This window comes from Podarcis tiliguerta (assembly GCF_965153285.1).
Source record: "Podarcis tiliguerta genome assembly, chromosome: 2".
Classification (NCBI taxonomy): Eukaryota; Metazoa; Chordata; class Lepidosauria; order Squamata; family Lacertidae; genus Podarcis; species Podarcis tiliguerta.
This window is the reverse complement of record NC_139535.1, coordinates 110140819-110161903: the sequence shown is the minus strand read 5'-3', so window position 1 is coordinate 110161903 and position 21085 is coordinate 110140819. Positions and strand designations below refer to the sequence as shown.

Below are 21085 nucleotides of genomic sequence, written 5' to 3'. Positions count from 1 at the left end.
GCATTAGATAAATAAATAAAATCTCCCCTCCTTTGGCTGGGACACAAATTTTTGAATGAAGGGGGGCAATAGAAACTTGAGAATTCTGGCTCCTTTCTTTAAGATGCAAAGGAACGGCCTGCTTTTCTATCTGAGACATACTGTGTTCGTAGGGTAATTAGAAAGCCTATGAGAAACACTTGAGGGAATTGGGTATGTTTATCCTGGTAAAGATAGGGACGCGGGTGGCGCTGTGGTCTAAACAACAAAGCCTAGGGCTTGCCAACCAGAAGGTCAGTGGTTCAAATCCCAGCGATGGGGTGAGCTCCCATTGCTCAGTCCCTGCTCCTGCCAACCTAGCAGTTCGAAAGCACATCAAAGTACAAGTAGATAAATAGGTACCGCTCCAGCGGGAAGGTAAACGGCGTTTCTGTGTGCTGCTCTGCTTCGCCAGAAGCAGCTTAGTCATGCTGGCCACATGACCCGGAAGCTGTACGCCGGCTCCCTCGGCCAATAAAGCGAGATGAGTGCCGCAACCCCAGAGTCGGCCACAACTGGACCTAATGGTCACGGGTCCCTTTACCTTTATCCTGGTAAAGAGGAGATTGAGAGGAGAAAGGACCACCGTCTTCAAATAACTAAGTAGCTGTCACATGGAAGATGCAGCAAGCTTGTTTTCTCTTGCTCCAGAGGTTAGTACCCAAACCAATGGCTCCAAGTTACAAGAAAGGAGATTCTAACTAAACATCAGGAAGACCTTTCTGGCAGTAAGAGCTGTTTGACAGTGGAACCGACTCCCACAAGAGGTGGTGGACTCTCCTCCCTTAGAGGCTCTTAAGCAAAGGTTGGATGGCCATCTGTCATCTTGCCGAGACTCCTGCATTGCAGGGGGTTGGATTAGATGGCTCTTGGGATCCCTTCCAGTTCTAGGATGCTAGGATTTTATAAGATGGAAATGATCGGCTGTTTAATGGTTTTGATGCATGCCTGTGTGTGGCACAACAAGTGTTGGAATGTAGGATTTAGCACCTCTGGTTCTTTGCTCCGGCCTGCTATAGGAACTAACAAGAATATATAAACCTCCTCAGGGTAAACTTCTGGGAAAATTGCTTTCTCAGCAGAGAAAGGAATTTTGAACAGGTTGGACTAAATGTTTGCACGCGCATATAACCTTCTTTAGAAATGGGGAGGGAGGGAGGGAGCCCGTTACATATTTATGCAACCGGGACGAGAATCCACATGACCCCTGCGCTTAGTCACTGGGGCACAGAGGAAATGATTTTGCTGTACATGTATCAGATTTGGGGATGGGAAAGCCTCTTTGCCTGAGAAATCTCATCCTGAGTTTTTGGTTTATTTATTTCATCTCCACTTTCCAATAAAAATGAATGAAAGAATACCAAACGGTCCATAAATATGCAACAAAGCAGCAGCAGCAGCACATCACAATAATAATTTTAAAATCAATAACCAAAAGGCTAGCAGCAGCAGTCAAATATTATTTAAATGCAGGAGTCAGCAAAGGCCCAGTTAAATAGAATAGACTCCACTGCTTGCAAGAAGATAGACAGTAGCAGCCGCTACTCTGCCTGCAAATAATATCCACTTAGGTCAAAAGGGGGAAAGTTATTATTTTTGTTTTTTTGTAGGACACCTACAGAGTGCCTTGGACCATGGTGGGCTCTTTTCTTAAGTGCTGAACTGGGGCATAAACCAAATATGGTGGCCAGTGTCCACCCGTAACTGTCACTATCATCTCTCCATATATCCTGATTCACATTCCCTTCTGCAATCTAATTTCATCACCTCATTAGCTTCAGAAGAAGATTGGGTGTCCATGTTTCCTCCTTTATAGAGCAAAGTCCTTTATTTGAATGGGTTCCAGAGGGCAGTTCTCAATCTGAAGACATCCTCTATATGCCACTCTTGGTTTTTTATTTTGTTAACAAAATGAATGGGATTTACAGAGTTGGCTTCAAACATCGGTCGGGGACCTAGCAGAAGTGAATTTAGGGTCTCACTGGGTGCAGAGCCTTGGAGGAACCACAGGGAGCGGCACAACCGTGAAGCAGAAGGAAAGGCGAGAGGCGGGGGAGGAATTTTGTTTGTTTTTCCCCATATAATTTTTATTAATTTATTTTTTAACACAATATTTCCAACATTGCAATAAACTCTTTGCTCTGCCGAGCTCGTGACTTCCCTCCATCCCTTCAATCGGTTTTGTGTTTTCAAGTCTTTAAAACCTCAACTTCTGACCTTTATGTCCTTATAATCAACTCTGTCTCTTTAGTCTAGAAAGTTGTAAAAAAAAATATGTTTTCGTTGCAGGATTTATTTCAATCCTGCTAGTGTCTTCATATTTTTTACAATAATTATTTACAATAAATTTACTGCAGCCTCTTTGAAACGTTTGGTCGTCTTGGTTCTAGATTCTACCAGTCAGCTTGGCTAATTCGGCATGTTCCATCATCTTCACCTGCCACTCCTCCATCGTTGGCAATCCCTGCAATTTCCGCTTTGGGCTAATAAAGTTCTTGCTGCCGTCATGGCGTACATAAATAATCTTTGATCTGCTTTTGCGATTTCAGGCAGGGGAGGAATTTTGGCATCGCACAGGGTACCACTAAAATATGAGACCCCAAGTCTGCCACTCCACCCAGGGTGGGCTAGTGATGTGTTGTGGAAAAGAGGAAATGCACCATCGCCATCAATAAAGAGGGAGGAAAACAAACAGAAAACTACATATGTCCATTTCTATCTACAGATCAGATTTTTGAAAGAGCAGCTATGAAATATAATCCATCTCACCATAGTGAGGAAGGTGGTGACCATGTCACCTGTGTGTCTCCTCAGTCTGCTATCCAGGTGTGGATAACTACTGAAGGGCAACTTCAAGCCCCCCCCCCCCCCATTCTGATGGGGCCTTGTGGTGTAGTGGTTAAATGCAGTGGACTCGTAATCTGGTGAACCGGGTTTGATTCCCCGCTCCTCCACATGCAGCTGCTGGGTGACCTTCGGCTAGTCACACTTCTCTGAAGTCTCTCAGCCTCACTCACCTCACAGAGTGTTTGTTGTGGGGGAGGAAGGGAAAGGAGATTGTTAGCCGCTTTGAGACTCCTTAGGGTAGTGATAAAGCAGGATATCAAGTCCAAACTCTTCTTCTTTGAACTAGATCTGGGGCAGGTAGCTCTTCAGACAGAGGACTGTCCTCTAATAACCCCTTTGAGAAGGGCACATGCCCACAGCGTGCAGTCAGTGGACTACTCCCCTAAATGTTCCCCTGGCGCTCCCTTCCCAAAACACAGGAAGCTTCTTCCTGGCTTAGGGAGAGAGACACGGTGCTCCAATGGGGTCCAAGAGCCCTTCAGCCACTGCCCCAAAGCCTGCCCATCCTGTCAGAGGCTGGTGCCTTCTTCCAGAAGCCAGGGACACTTCTGCTTAGCTTAGAAAGCGAGGAGCGATGCTTACACATGTGACATTGTGACTCTCCCCTCTCCCAATCGCCCTTGCAAGCTGGAGCCTCTGGCCCTAACTGTTCTCCTTTGAAAAATTTCACCACACGCCACTGGCACATGCTCACCCTTCTGGGACCTCAGTTGGTGTGGTATGATAATTTCATCTCCACACATCATTATGCTGCAAGAGAGAGGATGATGCCTGCTGGAACAAGAAGGGGAGTGGGAAAGCCAACAGCCAGCACTGCAATGGAGTCCTGTGCAGGCCTAGATTTCTACCTCCTCCATAAAAATCACAACTCCCATTCTGAATCGGTAATCTTAACAGGAAAGCAATGAACGGTGTCAAATGGAAGTGGCTCGTGAGCCCCCTGGTGGAGCACCAGACTCCCTTGTACAGCAGTGGCAACTTTGGCTAACTGCAAGAGGAAAGAGTCGTGCTGGCCTCTCTGCCTTCAGTTGATATGTATATGGATCTGCAAATTCCCTGGTTCAAATCTCACCTCAGCCACAAACTTCTTCGGCAACCTACTATTTCCTAGCCATCAATCCTTCCTCCCACATGTACAGTCCACAGAGAATAAAACTCACCTACTTTCCTTGGTTGTTGCAAGAATTCTCTGGTGGTATTTTCCTCTATTTATTTATGATGTTTTAACCTATGTTGTAAACTGCTTTGAGTTTTGTTTAACTATAAGTTGTATACAAGCTGCCCAAGTAAATAAAAAAGTTACTAGAAAAAAATATACAGCGGTATCTCGGTTTTCGAACATAATCCATTCTGTAAGACGGTTCGAGTTCCGAAACATTCGAAAACTGAAAACTCAATAGATGACAGCCAGGCCTCAGGATCTTGCACTCAGCGGAAGCTGTGTTTCATGTTCGACTTCTGAGGCGTGTTTGAAAACCGAAGCATTTACTTCTGGGTTTACGGCGTTTGAAAACCAAAATGTTCATCAACGGAGACGTTCGAAAACCAAGGTACCACTGTACTTGAGGTGCTAGTAAAGGTAAAGGGACTGGTTTGCGGCGCTCATCTCGCTTTACTGGCCGAGGGAGCCGGCGTACAGCTTCTGGGTCATGTGGCCAGCATGACTAAGCCACTTCTGGCGAACCAGAGCAGCGCACGGAAATGCCGTTTACCTTCCCGTTGGAGCTGTACCTATTTATCTACTTGCACTTTGACGTGCTTTCGAACTGCTAGGTTGGCAGGAGCAGGGACTGAGCAATGGGAGCTCACCCCGTCGAAGTGCTACAAACAATAAAAATGTGAGATATGAACATGGGTGTAGCCAGAGAGGCGAGGGGGGCAGCTGCCCCTCTAAATCAAGTAAATACATAAAAATACTTAACTAACTGACCACTGTGTCCTAGATAACTCAGTTCTGCCTCCCCCCCTTCGCTATGCCCATGGACTGCAAGAAGATCAAACCTATCCATTCTGAAGGAAATCAGCCTTAGGTGCTCACTGAAAGGACAGGTCCTGAAGCTGAGGCTCCAATACTTTGGCCACCTCATGAGAAGAGAAGACTCCCTGGAAAAGACCCTGGTGCTGGGAAAGATTGAGGGCACAAGGAGAAGAGGACGACAGAGGATGAGATGGTTGGACAGTGTTGTTGAAGCTACCAGCATGAGTTTGACCAAACTGCAGGAGGCAGTGGAAGACAGGAGTGCCTGGCGTGCTCTGGTCCTTGGGGTCACGAAGAGTCGGACATGACTAAACGACTAAATAACAACAACAAAAGCATTAAACAAATGATAGCATCTCATATCAATGAGATAAATGAATAAAATTAAACAACCCACTGATAATTCATAATAAATTCTAACAATAGAAAAACAAGAACATTATCCAGAAAAAAGAATGCACCTCCAAAATGAATTCTTGAACCCCATAACAACCAAAGCTCATCCTGATAGTTTTGTGAAAGCCTGAATAGCAGAAGTTGCCGTTGTAGCTGGAGTTGTTGTTGTTGTTTAGTCGTTTAGTCGTGACCCCATGGACCAGAGCATGCCAGGCACTCCTATCTTCCACTGCCTCCCACAGTTTGGTCATACTCATGTTTGTAGCTTCGAGAACACTGTCCAACCATCTTGTCCTCTGTCGTCCCCTTCTCCTTGTGCCCTCCATCTTTCCCAACATCAGGGTCTTTTCCAGGGAGTCTTCTCTTCTCATGAGGTGGCCAAAGTATTGGAGCCTCAGCTTCAGGATCTGTCCTTCCAGTGAGCACTCAGGGCTGATTTCCTTCAGAATGGATAGGTTTGATCTTCTTGCAGTCCATGGGACTCTCAAGAGTTTCCTCCAGCACCATAATTCAAAAGCATCAATTCTTCGGCGATCAGCCTTCTTTATGGTCCAGCTCTCACTTCCATACATCACTACTGTGAAAACCATGGCTTTAACTATACGAGTTGATGTTCTGCACCTGTAAACCCAACCGATCATTATGCTCTGCAGGAGAGGCTATACCGCAAGTACCATCTTATTCTGTACAACGTCAGAGTTGGGCTTTTCATGTGGCGAGACCAACCCTTTGGAAGTGCCTGTTCACGTCCATTTTCATTCCTTCTGAGCAGGAGATTTTTATCCCAACCGGTATCTGTACTGGATAGTTTTTACATATGAAATCGTTTTAACTGTTTTAATATACAAGACTACTTTAAATTGTTTAAATGTATATAAATTTTTTAAACTAAAAAAAAAATCTTTTTTTTTTTAAATTTAATTTAATCTATGTTGTGAAATTGCTTCAAGATTAATTTTTTGTCGGAAGTGCTTCATGAATATAGGGGTAAACCTATTGATTCTTGCTTCTTTCTCTCTCCTTGCCCCTTATTTGCTTGTTTATCATTTATGAAACAAATTGCTCAAAGCACCATTCCTGCTCTGCCTTACCACCCCCTTCCTTCTGTGAACCTGTTCTGCACCTATTTCTTTCAAATCCCGCTTTGTTGACTTGTATCCCTTTTCTGGTATTCCCAGATCTGATCCTGGCCTCAGTTTGGTTAAAAAATGGTCCACATCCCTTAGACTTCCAGACAGCAAACCAAAGTAAGAAACTCTACAGTCCTAAAATGGCACATTGTTCTGGTTTTGCTGAAAATCCCACCCTCCTCCTCCATGAAATCAAGATGACTTAAAAAAAAAAAAAAACCCTGATAAACCACAATCTATGAATTATTCCCTCTAACCCAAACATCTGAAACTCATCAAATACAAACTTCAGATGAGCTCCCACTGGGAGCCAGTTCTCTAGGCCTTCTATGGCTTTTACAAGCCAGGCCATTGGAGGCTATATCCTCCATAGCGCAACTGAGAAGGCCACGTAAATCACACACCTTCAGTGGACTAAACCCAGAAGTTTTCAAAACGAGTTTTATTACGTCTCCTCTAAGCTCCCCCCTCCCCTTCCACCTGATGCTCGTCGATCACTCATCGGCTCAGGTATCAAACTTTCTGGACTCCTGCTAGAATCCAATCCCTGTGTGAATCATCCGTGTAGTCTCAAACCCTCTTTTCCGGACAACACCCAAGAAACAGCTGGCCAAATGTTTCTGGTCCACACCACTCCAACAGCCATTAAAATACCCCCCGGGGAAGGAATTCTCACAAAGGGAGCTCTTTCTCTCTACCAATTGCCTCCCGCAAAACTTTTCAGTTTTCCCACCCTGCCAGCCTTCCATTTTGTTCAGCCCGAGAACGCCCGTCTGGAAAATGGCTGTGAATCGGACCGCACGACTCCCGGTTTCGCACAGGATGTGGGAAACGGCTCCCCTACAGGACAGGATTTCGGCGATGAAATTTCAAGGGAAACAGTGCTGGCAGGAGTGGAAGTGGGAGGGCCTCTGCGCTAACACCCCCACAAGGCCGCAAAGCATCCCTTGACCTGAATCGAGATCGGAAGCGGGGAAAGCACAAGCTCCCCTTCATTGTAGGCAAACATGAAATACGGCGTCTCCGGGGAGCCCTGCTCAGTGTTGTCAGCCCATAAAATGGAATCTTGCAAACAACTTTTCAGTGTCCTTCCAAGACGGGTTACCGCACAGCACCATTCCTCCCAGTGTTGTAATTTAAGTGCTCCATGGGGTCCGAGTCCCTTGCTGGGATTGCCAGAGCTCTGCATGCTGCAAATAATATTCTGCTTTTTCCATCTGTGACTAGATTTATGGCCCAGCGGCAGCCCCCTTCTCCGATTCAGTCCCATCTTCGAGAGTGGATGCTGGAATGCAGCTCATGTGATATTTTCCTAAACGTCCCTGTAGTGCCATGAAACCCAGTTATAAAGAAAACAAGGACATGTTTTAACAATAAAACCAATGTGCATGATCTAATTAAATGGCATAATAAAATTAGGAAATAAATGCACTAAGCATGAAAACCTGTTCCTTGAAAAGTGAATCAAATTGGCTCCTTTAAAAAAAAAAGGAGAGAGAGAGAGAGAGAGAGAGAAATGTCGCTTACGTGGGAAGCTGCGGGGTCTTCGTTCACTCACCGGCACAGCAGCAGCAGCTAGCCTTGCTCATATTTTGGTTCTTCTTCCCACTGGGGGGAAATTAAAAAACCAACAGGCACAGGATGAACTTGCATGCTGGAAAAATGATTTTGCAGAGCAAGCTATATAAAGGCCTAGAAGATAAAGCAAAAAGGAAGGAAGGAAGGAAGGAAGGAAGGAAGGAAGGAAGGAAGGAAGGCGGGCAGAGACTGTGGACACATTCACGCTACAGACCTAAACTGGTTTCAGAGTCAATCCCACTTCCTAGGGAACTCTGGGAATTGTAGTTCCATGAAGGTGATAGGCCTCCCCGAACAATTCCTAGCACCTATAACAAGCCACAGTTCCCAGCATTCCTTGGGGGAAACCATGCCTGTTTAAAGTGGTCTACAATTGATATAGTGTGGATGTAAATGTAAAGGGACCCCTGACCGTTAGGTCCAGTCGCAGACGACTGTGGGGTTGTGGCACTCATCTCGCTTTATTGGCGTACAGCTTCCGGGTCATGTGGCCAGCATAACTAAGCCGCTTCTGGCGAACCAGAGCAGCACACGGAAACACTGTTTACCTTCCCACCGGAGTGATACCTATTTATCTACTTGCACTTTGACGTGCTTTCGAACTGCTAGGTTGGCAGGAGCAGGGACCGAGCAACGGGAGCTCACCCTGTCGTGGGGATTCAAACCGCCGACCTTCTGATCGGCAAACCCACGTCCCCCTATAATGTGGATGAGGCCATACTAAATATAGCTTTATTCATCTGCAATAATTGTGTGGCAGAGCATTTTGACAACCTCCAAGCCTTTGTCCACACAGGTGCCCTAAGCTTTTTATTCTCCTAACTTCCAAGTGTCATTGAGTCTCTGGGGATGCTTCAGGAATTTGATATTTGGGAAGTCTGGTAAGGAACTGATCTGATTCGCATCCCCCTGGCTTAAAGTGCAGATCAAAACTGAGTTATGCCCTGGATTTGGCACTTCCAAATTCCAAAAATTTCCAATGCAGTTTTTGGCCAAAATAAAAAAAGTTTCAAAATATGTACAAATATTTATTTTGAGGGGAGAGAAAATGCATTTGGAGGGTGTGGGAAGTATTTAAAAATTGATGTTTGTTGTGGAAATGGAGTAGAATGGATATATGGGTGAACACCAATGAAATTGTCATGGACTGGAAACAGTCCAATTCATCCACTCCCATTCTGGGGCATCTTCTCACATTCTAACAAAAAATAATAGACAAGCATTCAAATGAAGTGGAAGTCCAGAACAGGCAAGGCACATGTATTTCACTTCCAATCTACACCATCAAAATGCATGTGGTACAGCCTTCCTAGGGCTATACCACTTCAAAGTGAATGTGCGATAATTACAGTATTGAATGCTCTCCCATGTAACACCACCACCAAAATATCCTAGCCTTCTCTTGACATATAATAATACAATCAGGGGCGTACGAAGTGGGGGGAGGAGGGGGTGGGCCGCCCCGGGTGCCACTCAGGGTGTGTGTGACAAGATGGCCCGTGCCTCCCCCAGCTGTAGAGCGGCTGAGGGCATGTACAGTCAGTATGGGTGCTACTTGTGCAGTGTTCTTACAGGCTGCTGTGCGTGCGCACTCAGTATGGGATGCCGCACATGCGCAGTCCGTACGGGATACTGCACATGCACACTCCATACAGACGTTGTGCATGCGTCACCGGGTGGTTCGCCTCACCCCTCAGTGTCCCGTCCAGATGCCGGAGAGGGTACTTCTGCCACTGAATATAATAATAATAATAATTTATTATTTATACCCCACCCATCTGGCTGAGTTTCCCCAGCCACTCTGTGGTTCCCAGCCTAATCGAGTGTTAAACACAATACAGCATTGAATATTAAAAACTTCCCTAAACAGGGCTGCCTTCAGATGTCTTTTAAAAATATGATAGCTGCTTATTTCCTTGACATCTGATGGGAGGGCGTTTCACAGGGCGGGCGCCACAACCGAGAAGGCCCTCTATCTGGTTCCCTGTAACCTCACTTCTCGCAATGAGGCAACCGCCAGAAGGCCCTCGGTGCTGGATCTCAGTGTCCGGGCTGAACAATGGGGGTGGAGACGCTCCTTCCGAGGCCGTTCAGGGCTTTAAATGTCAGCACCAACACTCAGAAATATACTGGGAGCCAATGCAGATCTTTCAGGACCGGTGTTATGTGGTCCCAGCGGCCACTCCCAGTCACCAGTCTAGCTGCCGCATTCTGGATTAATTGCAGTTTCCAGGTCACCTCCAAAGGTAGCCCCACGTAGAGTGCATTGCAGTAGTCCAAGCGGGAGATAACTAGAGCATGCACCACTCTGGCAAGACAGTCCGCAGGCAGGTAGGGTCTCAGCCTGAGTACCAGATGGAGCTGGTAGGCAGCCAGCCTGGACATAGAATTAACCTGTGCCTCCATGGACAGCTGTGAGTCCAAAATGACTAGTTTTCTACATGCAGGGTATGTGTTTCAAGGAGGGAGAATTCCAAGATGTAATTTCGCACTGCCATTCTAACTGTACATTTAAAGCACATGACTTTCCCCAAGGCATCCTGGGAACTCTACTTTATTAAGGGTGCTAGGAATGGTAGCTGTGTGAGGGGTAGCAAACTACATTTCACAGGATTAGAATAGAATCATAGAGTTGGAAGAGACCACAAGGGCCATCGAGTCCAACCCCTTGCCAAGCAGGAAATTCTTGGGAGCAGGGGTGCAATGCACTTTATACGGATGATATCCATGCTGCCTGTGAGATAAGATTCCAGGAGGGTTCTACCACTTGCTTCCTCTGAATATGGAAACTGCTTTTCTTCCAACCATTTGCATTTGAGAGGACACCCTTGAGAGAAGAAGGAAAGTCTGTTGTGTAGGAGTCAAAAAATAAACAGGAGGAGACTGTTCTAGCACCACTGCTATGTAACCTAACCTACATCTTTTGTACAGTTTATTCATGCCGCTGGAATGTTGTAAAGTAAATGGAGCCATTGTCTAAATAAGAACACTCACAATTTCCTTCCCCCTATATGGGACTTACAGTTTAAAACCCGGAGGATTATTTTGGGATTCTATAGCTCCAATTCCTGCGACCAGGATCTAAGTGCTAATGTGTTAATGAGTACCCAAACTCACTTTCCCTTCTCCGTAATTTTATTAATCTAGATTTTCAAGATAGCCTACAAAAGAGAACCAGAAAACAAATGCAGTGGTACCTCGGGTTAAGAACTTAATTCGTTCTGGAGGTCCGTTCTTAACCTGAAACTGTTCTTAACCTGAGGTACCACTTTAGCTAATGGGGCCTCCCGCTGCTGCTGTGCTGCCGCCACATGATTTCTGTTCTTATCCTGAAGCAAAGTTCTTAACCTGAGGTACTATTTCTGGGTTAGCGGAGTCTGTAACCTGAAGCGTCTGTAACCTGAAGCGTATGTAACCCGAGGTAGCACTGTATAAAACAGATCAAAAACATCAGAAACAAAAGCAATTATCATAGCAACAGTAAAAATACAAAAAGCAGTAGATATAAAATCGGTTAAAATCATGGGCAATCTTTCTTTTTTAAAAAAAAAAAAAGAGTCTAAAACATGGCTCTCTGGACACCCCAGTCATGTTGCGGCTTATAAATAATAGTAATTATTATTATTTCTGGCACCAGAGGTCCTTCTCTAAATATGCCTGCCTCTCTGTAGGCTTTTCTCAAAACCTACCTAAAGTTTCTCCTAATCACATTACAGTGTGGGGAATAGGGATGCCACAAACTCCTTGGTCAGGCACTGAACTGGATTGAGCAAATTGATTTCCACCACACATACATAGAAAATAGCTCAGTTTATGCTAAGCCCATAGCCAAGCCCAATCAGACCCCATTGTGCCTCTCATGATCTCAGCAGAGAACTCAACAAGGTCTAATCCTTCCCTCAAATGCCGCATAGTGTCCCTCCCTCCCTCCTCCCCATCTACCTGCCCCCATTCCACCCAAATCCCTACACCAGTGGCGTCCAAACTTTTTTTCAAAGAGGAATTGAAGTGAAGGGCCATGGGGGCTGACCAAAGTTGTGGAGCTTTTCTTAGGATTTAAGTTGTTGAGTTTTTCTTAGGATTGGAGTTGTTGAGCTTCTTTTAGTACAGTGGTACCTTGGGTTAAGTACTTAATTCGTTCCGGAGGTCCGTTCTTAACCTGAAACTGTTCTTAACCTGAAGCACCACTTTAGCTAATGGGGCCTCCTGCTGCTGCCGTGCCGCCAGAGCATGATTTCTGTTCTCATCCTGAAGCAAAGTTCTTAACCTGAAGCACTATTTCTGGGTTAGTGGAGTCTGTAACCTGAAGCATATGTAACCTGAAGCGTATGTAACCTGAAGCGTATGTAACCCGAGGTACCACTGTATTTAACTTGTTGAGTTGTTTTTTTTTTAGGATTTTGCCCCAGGAAACTGCCATGGGGGCCAGATTAAACTGACCAGCGGGCAGGATTAGGCCCCCAAAATGGAGTTTGGACATGCCTGTCCTACCCCGTCCCTCCACCAGCTTACTTTGCAAGTTTCTCTGATTACTGCAAATGGAGCAAGGATCAACTCTGTTTCCCACAGTTTCTCAGTACAGGAGCCCTGGGAAATGTCTTACATAGCAGGGCAGGAGCTGGGAGTGCTAGGAAATATATATAAATGCAGAGGGGTAGGAGGCAGAATGGTCTTCCCCATCCCAGCTCTGTTTTTAAAAATATTGGATGCAAGCTAGGGCTGCCATACGTCCGGAATTTCCCGGACATAGCCGGGATTTGTCTGTTGAAAATAGTGTCTGTTACAGAACAACAAACCCCTGTGTTGCAAACTTAACACAACAAACAACACAAGCAACACAATGACCAGTATACTAGATAGCACTACAATTCTTATTGCATAATATACATAATTTAGAACAACAAAAACAAAATGTGTACACTACTAAATTCTCTAATATATTTGAATGGCCACTAAAAAGTTTTACTGCTTAGCCCACAGGATAGCATCTATTACTTTGTTTCAACTATAGTCTTATTATACTTCTACAGACTTTCAAAGATTGACAGACGTGTGTTCACTTGATTTCAAATATATTGAAAGCAGTACTGAAAGTATGTTGGTATGACCAAGTCCAGAGTCCTGTTATAAGAGATAGCTGGGGTTGAAGAGAATTTGAATTGAATTTATTACAGCCTCAGACCAGACTCACATACTGTACTAAACAATGGTTTACCCATGTATATGCCCTGCAACAAGGCGGACGGCAGTCCGTTGAATCTAGCAAGGGTAAACGACTGTCTATATTTAGGTATTTGTAATTTTGACAAATAGGGACGCGGGTGGCACTGTGGGTTAAAGCCTCAGTGCCTAGGGCTTGCCGATCGAAAGGTCGGCGGTTCGAATCCCCGCGGCGGGGTGCGCTCCCGTCGTTCAGTCCCAGCGCCTGCCAACCTAGCAGTTCGAAAGCACTCCTGGGTGCAAGTAGATAAATAGGGACCGCTTACTAGCGGGAAGGTAAACGGCGTTTCCGTGTGTGGCTCTGGCTCGCCAGAGCAGCGATGTCACGCTGGCCACGTGACCCGGAAGTGTCTTCGGACAGCGCTGGCCCCCGGCCTCTTGAGTGAGATGGGCGCACAACCCTAGAGTCTGTCAAGACTGGGCCGTACGGGCAGGGGTACCTTTACCTTTAATTTTGACAAATATGTCGCTTGGGTAAACCCTCTCCCATTATCTTCTACATCCCAGAGTCATTGGCGAATTGTTACTTTATCCTAAGGTAAAAATCGTGAAACATGTTGGATGGTGTCATATTCAGAATGTTCTCAAGGGGGGTTGGGGCAGTGTGCTTTTTTAAAGTGTGTGTGTGTGTGTGTGTGTGTGTGTGTGAGAGAGAGAGAGAGAGAGAGAGAGAGAGAGAGATGTCCAACAGGTAGATCGTGGGGTGTCCGTGGTAGATCGCTGGACCCTTCCTTCCCCCACACAAAAAAGCTCAACAACTTAACAACTTTGACTCCCTTAAAAAAGCTCAACAACTTTGGTAGATCACTGCCAGTTTTTTTAATACTGGATCTGAAAGTTGGACATGTCTGGTCTAGGGCATAGGCTTCTGTTCCTGGATGCTCGGACCACTTCCTCCTGCTCCTGATACCTGGCACTGTCTCCCAAATTGTCTGCAAAAGGCCACAACTCTTATAACATACCCCTCAACTGCCTCAATTAAATTGAGACATCCCATTTTGGGGGGCCTATACTGTTGTCTCCCAGTATGTTTCTAAGCACAGTTCAAAGTGTTGGTGCTGACCTTTAAAGCCCTAAACAGCCTCGGCCCAGGATACCTGAAGGAGTGTCTCTACCCCCATCGTTCAGCTTGGACACTGAGGTCCAGCTGGATTGCAGTCTCAAGCTTGAGCCCATTGTTTTCTCAGTGTGAATTACCTTTGGATTTCAGGCAGAAATGACTGGCAGAATCTGAGACCAGGGAGAAGAGTCAGTGGAAGAAGATTGGAAAAAATTCAAAGTATATTTACAGAAACACTGCAAAATTAATGAATGTTAGAAGAATGCTGGAATGAAGTTATATGGTTTTAGCAGAAAGAATTAAGCAAAAACTGATTGTTAATGGGCTAGAGTGGAAAATTTAAAGTTAGATTGTGTTAAGATAAATTACAGAACAAAAAATTGGGAAAGATGGAAAGGATTTGCTGAAATAGCTAATTGAACTAGAAGACAAAAAGGGAGGTGTGAGGAGGTCGATGAAACAAGTAAATGAAAGGTAAAGATATGGAAACATTGGATGTGTTTTTAAATGTTTTTGTTTTTCTTGTTGTTTTGATGTACTTTTTTTGTTTTTCCTTTTATTTTTGATGTATTGTATGTTAAATTTTCTATTGTTTCCCCCCTTCTTTTTCTTTTTTTCTGTAACTATTAAACTTTTAATAAATATTATTTTTTTTAAAAAAAGAAAACTTTTTCAGCCGGGGGCCGGTCCACTGTCCCTTGGACCTTGTGAGGGGCCAGACTATATTTTGGGGAAAAAAATAAAATGAACAATTTTCGCCCACCCGCAAAGAGGCCTGAAGATGCTTCGCTTTACGTGTCCCAGTTGTCATCCCAATAGCCGCAGTTGGGCTTCTCCAGCCAGCCAGGCGCTGTGGCGGGGTAGGAGGCTGCGTTGGCCGGTGAAGACAGAAGCAGCAGCCCCGGCGGAGGAGCAGCGGATGGAGGCAGGGGAACCAGGGCGTCGCCAGAGCTTTTAGCCACCACCTGCTGCTGCTGCTGCTTCCCGTGAGACACTGTGGAGAAGAAGACAGAGCCGCCCGTCAACCCGCAAGCGGCAGCCATGGCCACCGCAACAACCCACCTGAACGCCATTGGAGGAATGAAGGAGGCAGGCAGGCAGCGATGAAGAAAGCGCGTGAGGAAGCAGCGTGGAGAAGGGGTGCGGAGAAGGAAGGAAGGGCAGACTGAGGGAGAGGGAGGAGGAGCAGAAGGAAAAAGCAGCAGCAGCAAGCAGCCAGTGTCACACACCCTTTTCCCAGAGCCGCCCTGCTGACATGGACAGGTGGGTGAGCCAACTCCCACCATCGACAATGCCCAGTGTGGGACAAGATTGTTCCATCCCTGAGGAGAAAAGCGCCGCCGTGTGAGGGAGAGGGAAAGAATGCATGCGCTGGCGATCCATGTGTGGTAGAGCCAGTGTGGTATAGTGGTTAAGAGCGGTAGTCTCGTAATCTGGGGAACCGGGTTCGCGTCTCCGCTCCTCCACATGCAACTGCTGGGTGACCTTGGGCCAGTCACACTTCTCTGAAGTCTCTCAGCCCCACTCACCTCACAGAGTGTTTCTTGTGGGGGAGGAAGGGAAAGGAGAATGTTAGCCGCTTTGAGACTCCTGAAGGGAAGTGAAAGGCGGGATATCAAATCCAAACTCTTCTTCTTCTTCTTCTTCTTCTTCTTCTTCTTCTTCTTCTTCTTCTTCTTCTTCATGTGGCGATTCCCGGACCGTCCACGGGCCGGATCTAGAAGGCAATTGGGCCTGATCCGGCCCGCGGTCCTTGGTTTGCCGACCCACGTTGTACAGGCTGCTCAACAACACAAGGTGATAGTTTTGCATTTGTCCAATCTATGCTTGAGACAGTTGAGCAACCAACAATCGTTATGCTTAACTTGTAGAGGTGAGGATAAGAATCACAAAATATGTCTCATACAGAGACTAGGGCCCTGCGGGACTTGACATCTTTCCGCAGGGCCTGCAAGACAGAGCTGTTCCACCTGGCCTTTGGTTTGGACTCAGTCTGACCCTTATGTTTCCCTCCCTTTATGGCTTTGATCTATGGGCTACTTTAAAATGAGGCTGCATTTTAAATTGCATTTTAACCTGCATTTTAAATTGTTGTTGTTGTTTTTCTTACTATGTTTTTACTGTAATTTTACTGGTGTTAGCTGCCCTGAGCCCGGCTCTGGCTGGGGAGGGCGGGGTATAAATAAAATGTATTTATTTATTTATTTATTATACGCTCCAGGATGTCACTGCGAAAAACTGGGGCGTGCTCCTGCACAAGTCACATGACCCACACAATATTGCACTTTGAGCTCACACCCCAAAATGGGATGTCCCAATTTAATTGGGGCAGTTGAGAAGTATGATATCTCATTCCTTCTTTTGAAGGGAGGCAGGATTAATTTATCCCGTGTGCGTGTGGACCTCAGGGTAGCTGCTTATCTATTATGCAAATGGTGTTTTTTACATGCTTGCAATAATAGGGATTCTACAACTTCCATAAGAAAAATACCCCGCTGCTTTGAGCTGCAGAGGTTTATTCTGTCTTCGACATTTAACCTGAGCAAAGCAAAGCCTGAATGTAGAATTGGACAGACGTGCACATAGGTTCCTGCAACGTGTTCTTGGTCTTCTGACGGCCCGTGACTTTGTAAGATCATTTTCAGAGCAGGGATGATTTCTGAGCAAATGACAAGTGAGCGGAAGGAGTGAGTGGATTGGCATGAGTACCCAAGAGGGCTTTGAGTCTGCGAGGCAGCCGGTTTTTAACTTTCCTCTCTGCTTTGTCCCTTTGACACTTGCAATAAAAATGGAGCATCCTCTTTCCTCCCCCTGCCCTCCCCATCTCTGCTGTTTATTTCCATCTGTCAGTCAGCCAATCAATCACTCCCACTCTGTCCCTTGGAAACATATGCATCAACTTGCATAACCCGGTGGTGTTAAATAATTAAGCTGTAGCACATAGTAAAAGCTAAAAAAAAAAAGCAAGATGCAAGATGCATCTTACAGCTGGAGGATAAGATCATTTGGCAACATTGGAGGAGATCAAATATCTGGCATGAGGAGAAGGAGGCGCAGGATGAGCTGATATCCATTGCGATGGCTAGAGCCTCTTTGGAATAGTCATTTCTCAATCTTCCTCGATGGCTTCTTCCTATGAAAGGTCAGCATTAAAGAGCTCTCTGGGTCCCCCCTCCTGTTTTCTTATGAAAGCACTTCGGATGTGAAGAAATTGTCATTCATTTTTTAGTTTCTTTTTTAAAAAAGGAATAAAATAACAGCAGGAATCATACTATAGTACAGTGGTACCTCGGTTTAAGTATGTAATTCGTTCCGGAGGTCCGTTCTTAACCTGAAACTGTTCTTAACCTGAAGCACCACTTTAGCTAATGGGGCCTCCTGCTGCTGCCACCGCCATGCCGCAATTTCTGTTCTCAAAGTTCTTAACCCAAGGTACTATTTCTGGGTTAGCGGAGTCTGTAACCTGAAGAATATGTAACCTGAAGCATATGTAATCCGAGGTACCAATGTAATCTGAATCTATTGGTCCATCCATCTATCGATCCCTATTCAGGTGATGAAAAAAATGTGTGAATAAAATGTGACATAATGTGTGAATAAATACAGACTCCGCAATCAGCCTTCTTTATGGTCCAGCTCTCACTTCCATACATCACTGCTAGGAAAACCATAGCTTTAACTATACGGACCTTTGTCGGCAAGGTGATGTCTCTGCTTTTTAAGCAGATCATGGATCACTGCCTTGTCATGGCAAAGGGGCTTGAATAACTCAGAGAAGCTATGCCATGCAGGGCCACCCAAGATGGACAGGTTATAGTGGAGAGTTTTGACCAAACGTGATCCACCTGGAGCAGGAACCGGCAAGCCACTCCAGTATCCCTGCCAAGAAAACTCCCTGGACAAAGACAACAGGCATATAAAAGTGCTCTGCAGTATCTTGCGGAATTTCGGCAAGATCTTGCCGGAATCGGCACGGGATTTGAACCCCAGACTCCCAGCTCCTAGTCAGACACTCTCACCACTACACCGTAGTGGCTCTCTTTTCCGAGGGAGAAAACGGAAAGGCAGGTAACAGAAGTGTAGAATACAGACAGGTCAAAGGAACAGCAGCAATCTCAGAAAGTGCTTCTCTGCTTCTTCTTCTGCAGCTTTCTTCAGCTCCTGGTGGAGTCTGGAAGGCGGAAGACGAGGGAGGGCCCAGCGGCAGCTGGTCGAATGGACTAATAAGGGCATAATGCATTTTGTGTGCCAGCCCAGCACTGGGAACTGAAATTGATATGTAGAACAATAAAGGGCTATAACAACCTGTCAGGGACCTGTTTCCACAGCTCCAAACTTAATAACTGAAATAAAATAATGTTATTAGGTACTTGGTTACATTAAGTATCTTGATACAATGCTTATATTTTCTCCACTGATGTGGTGACTGGCTCGGTTGCCATACCTTGGTCAGGTTAAAAAAGGGCAACCCAGGTGGTCAGGTATGAGATGATCTACGTAACACCGCATAGTCTTGAGCAAACTGATTTTGGAAAAGCAGGAGGTAGGCGAAGGGTGGATCTTGTTGTTCGTTATTCCGCAGATGCTCTTATGTTCTCATGATTTCATCCTGACAACAGCCCTGCAAGGTTGGCCAATATTACTATTTCCTTATCAGAGTTAGGAAGTGAAAGCTTTAGTGAAGGCATGGGGAACCTTTGGCCTTTCAGATGTTAAAAAGGTAAAGGTACCCCTGCCCGTAGGGGCCAGTCTTGACAGACTAGGGTTGTGCGCCCATCTCACTCAAGAGGCCGGGGGCCAGCGCTGTCTGGAGACACTTCCGGGTCACATGGCCAGCGTGACATCGCTGCTCTGGTGAGCCAGAGCTGCACACGGAAACGCCGTTTACCTTCCCGCTAATAAGTGGTCCCTATTTATCTACTTGCACCCGGGAGTGCTTTCAAACTGCTAGGTTGGCAGGCGCTGGGACCGAACAACGGGAGCGCACCCCGCCGCGGGGATTTGAACCGCCGACCTTTCGATCGGCAAGCCCTAGGCGCTGAGGCTTTTACCCACAGCGCTACAATTTCCACCATCCCTGGCCCATTGGAGCAACATCTGTAAGGCTAAGGGTTACATTAAGCATCTTGATACAATGCTTATTTTTTCTCCACTGATGTGGTGACTGGATCGGTTGCCATACCTTGGTCAGGTTAAAAAACACCCCATTTAAGTATTAGTGGCTTGCCCAAAGCTTTTGTTCTCTAGAGGACTTTTTAGCTGCCTTCCTCCCTGGGCCCCATTTTTCAAACTTAAGGGCATGGCATGCATTACACTGGGCAACAATTTTTTACTTTTTGAATGTTGTCTAGATTTCTACAACTGATTTAGGGTATTTTTGCACTGCTGAATCAGGAAATGGCATCCGTTTCTCTCCATCAGGTCAGTTTTTCTGTAAACTGAATGGTTGGCATTGATAAAGGTAAGTACACGTAAATTGCATGTTGCTTCACCGTTTTTCAAACTTCAGGGCTTGAACTTCTGTTTCTTGGAACTGCTGGAATGCTCAGCAGCACGGAGGTCTCTCTTCAGAGTCCAACAGTAGTCAGCCATCATGACTACGTCCCAGCGACCCTGATACCTGGTCTCCATCTCTTTCAAGTCCTGATGGAATCTCTTCCCCTGCTCGTCACTCATTGAACCCAGGTTCTCAGGAAACCGGTCCATATGTGAAAATAGGTAGTGCATCTTGACGCTCATGTTGCAGCCCAGGTTTCTGAAAGCACTCAGCATGTTGTTGACAAGTTCTGCGTAGTTTCTGGCCTTATTGTTGCCAAGAAAGTTCTTCACTACCAGAACAAATGCCTTCCACGCTTCCAGTTCCACTTCGTTCATTGAGTTTCCGAACTCTGGATCTCTGATGAGCTGACGGATCTGAGGACCGTCAAAGATGCCAGCTTTCAACTTCTCCGTGGTCAATCCTGGAAAAGCCTGGCACAAGTAAATGAAGCAATCACCATCCTTGTCCAGAGCCTTGGTGAACTGCTTGATTAAGCCGAGCTTGATGTGCAGCGGTGGGAAGAGTATTCTGTCTCTGTCCACCAGAGGGTCGTTGATGACGTTCCTTTCTTTGCAAGGAACCAATTCCTCCCGCACAGGCCAGTCCTTCTTCATGTAATGCTGAGCACGGTCCCTACTATCCCACATGCACAGAAAACATGGGTACTTGGTGAAGCCAGACTGTTGTCCCAACAAAAAGTTCACCTTCTTCAGGTCAACACAAATAAACCACTTATGCTGATCATAACCAATTTTCTCCAGCACATACTTCACCACTTCATAGTTCTCCTTCAGTGTACTCGAGTGAGCCAGGGGTATAGAGGCAAACTGGTTGCCGTTGTGTAGCAGAACACATTTCAGTGATCGCTTGCTGCTGTCAATGAACAGTGTCCAATCTTTGGGTTCGTATTGTGGCACTCCAAGCTTGAGCAGAAGCTGCGCAATATCTGCACAGTACACCAAGTCCTTCTCTTCCGAGAAAAATGGAGGTACTCTTGATGCCTGTTGTGCAAGAAGCTGATGCGAGCACTGTCAGAGAGGAGGTTTTTTTCCTTCAATCTGGATGCCAACAGTTCGGCAGAGTCCTTTGACAAGCTGAGGTCGCGAACTAGATCATTCAACTGCTTTTGGGGAAATGGATGTGGAGCATCATCTTCAAGAACCACTTCTTCTTCTTCATGTCCTTCAACACTGGAGGCATCTTCGTCACTAATGTCAGGAAGTTCTCCGAAGATAGGCACTGGAATTTCATCACAATGAGCTACAGGACAACGTGCTGATTGAAGAGCAGGATACTTCGTGGGGCGGCTGCCCCATTAA

At 45.9% G+C, this 21085-nt stretch overlaps 1 protein-coding gene and 1 long non-coding RNA gene across 2 annotated transcripts in view; both read right to left on the bottom strand.

The window, feature by feature from the left end:
• LOC310671666 (uncharacterized protein) overlaps positions 1-20668 on the bottom strand; it is a 158466-nt gene extending 137798 nt beyond the window's left edge. The window contains exon 1 of the mRNA XM_083428050.1: positions 19699-20668. Within this exon, the coding sequence (XP_083284176.1) occupies positions 19733-20413 (681 nt within the window). The 5' untranslated portion in view covers positions 20414-20668 and the 3' untranslated portion in view covers positions 19699-19732. The remainder of the gene's footprint in view (positions 1-19698) is intronic.
• Positions 16707-17564, bottom strand: LOC310670027. Its single transcript, XR_014507485.1, has 2 exons — positions 17214-17564; positions 16707-16886 (listed from the first exon to the last, which is right to left on the bottom strand). It is a non-coding gene; the product is annotated as an uncharacterized lncRNA (long non-coding RNA).
• Positions 20669-21085: the final 417 nt, after the last annotated feature.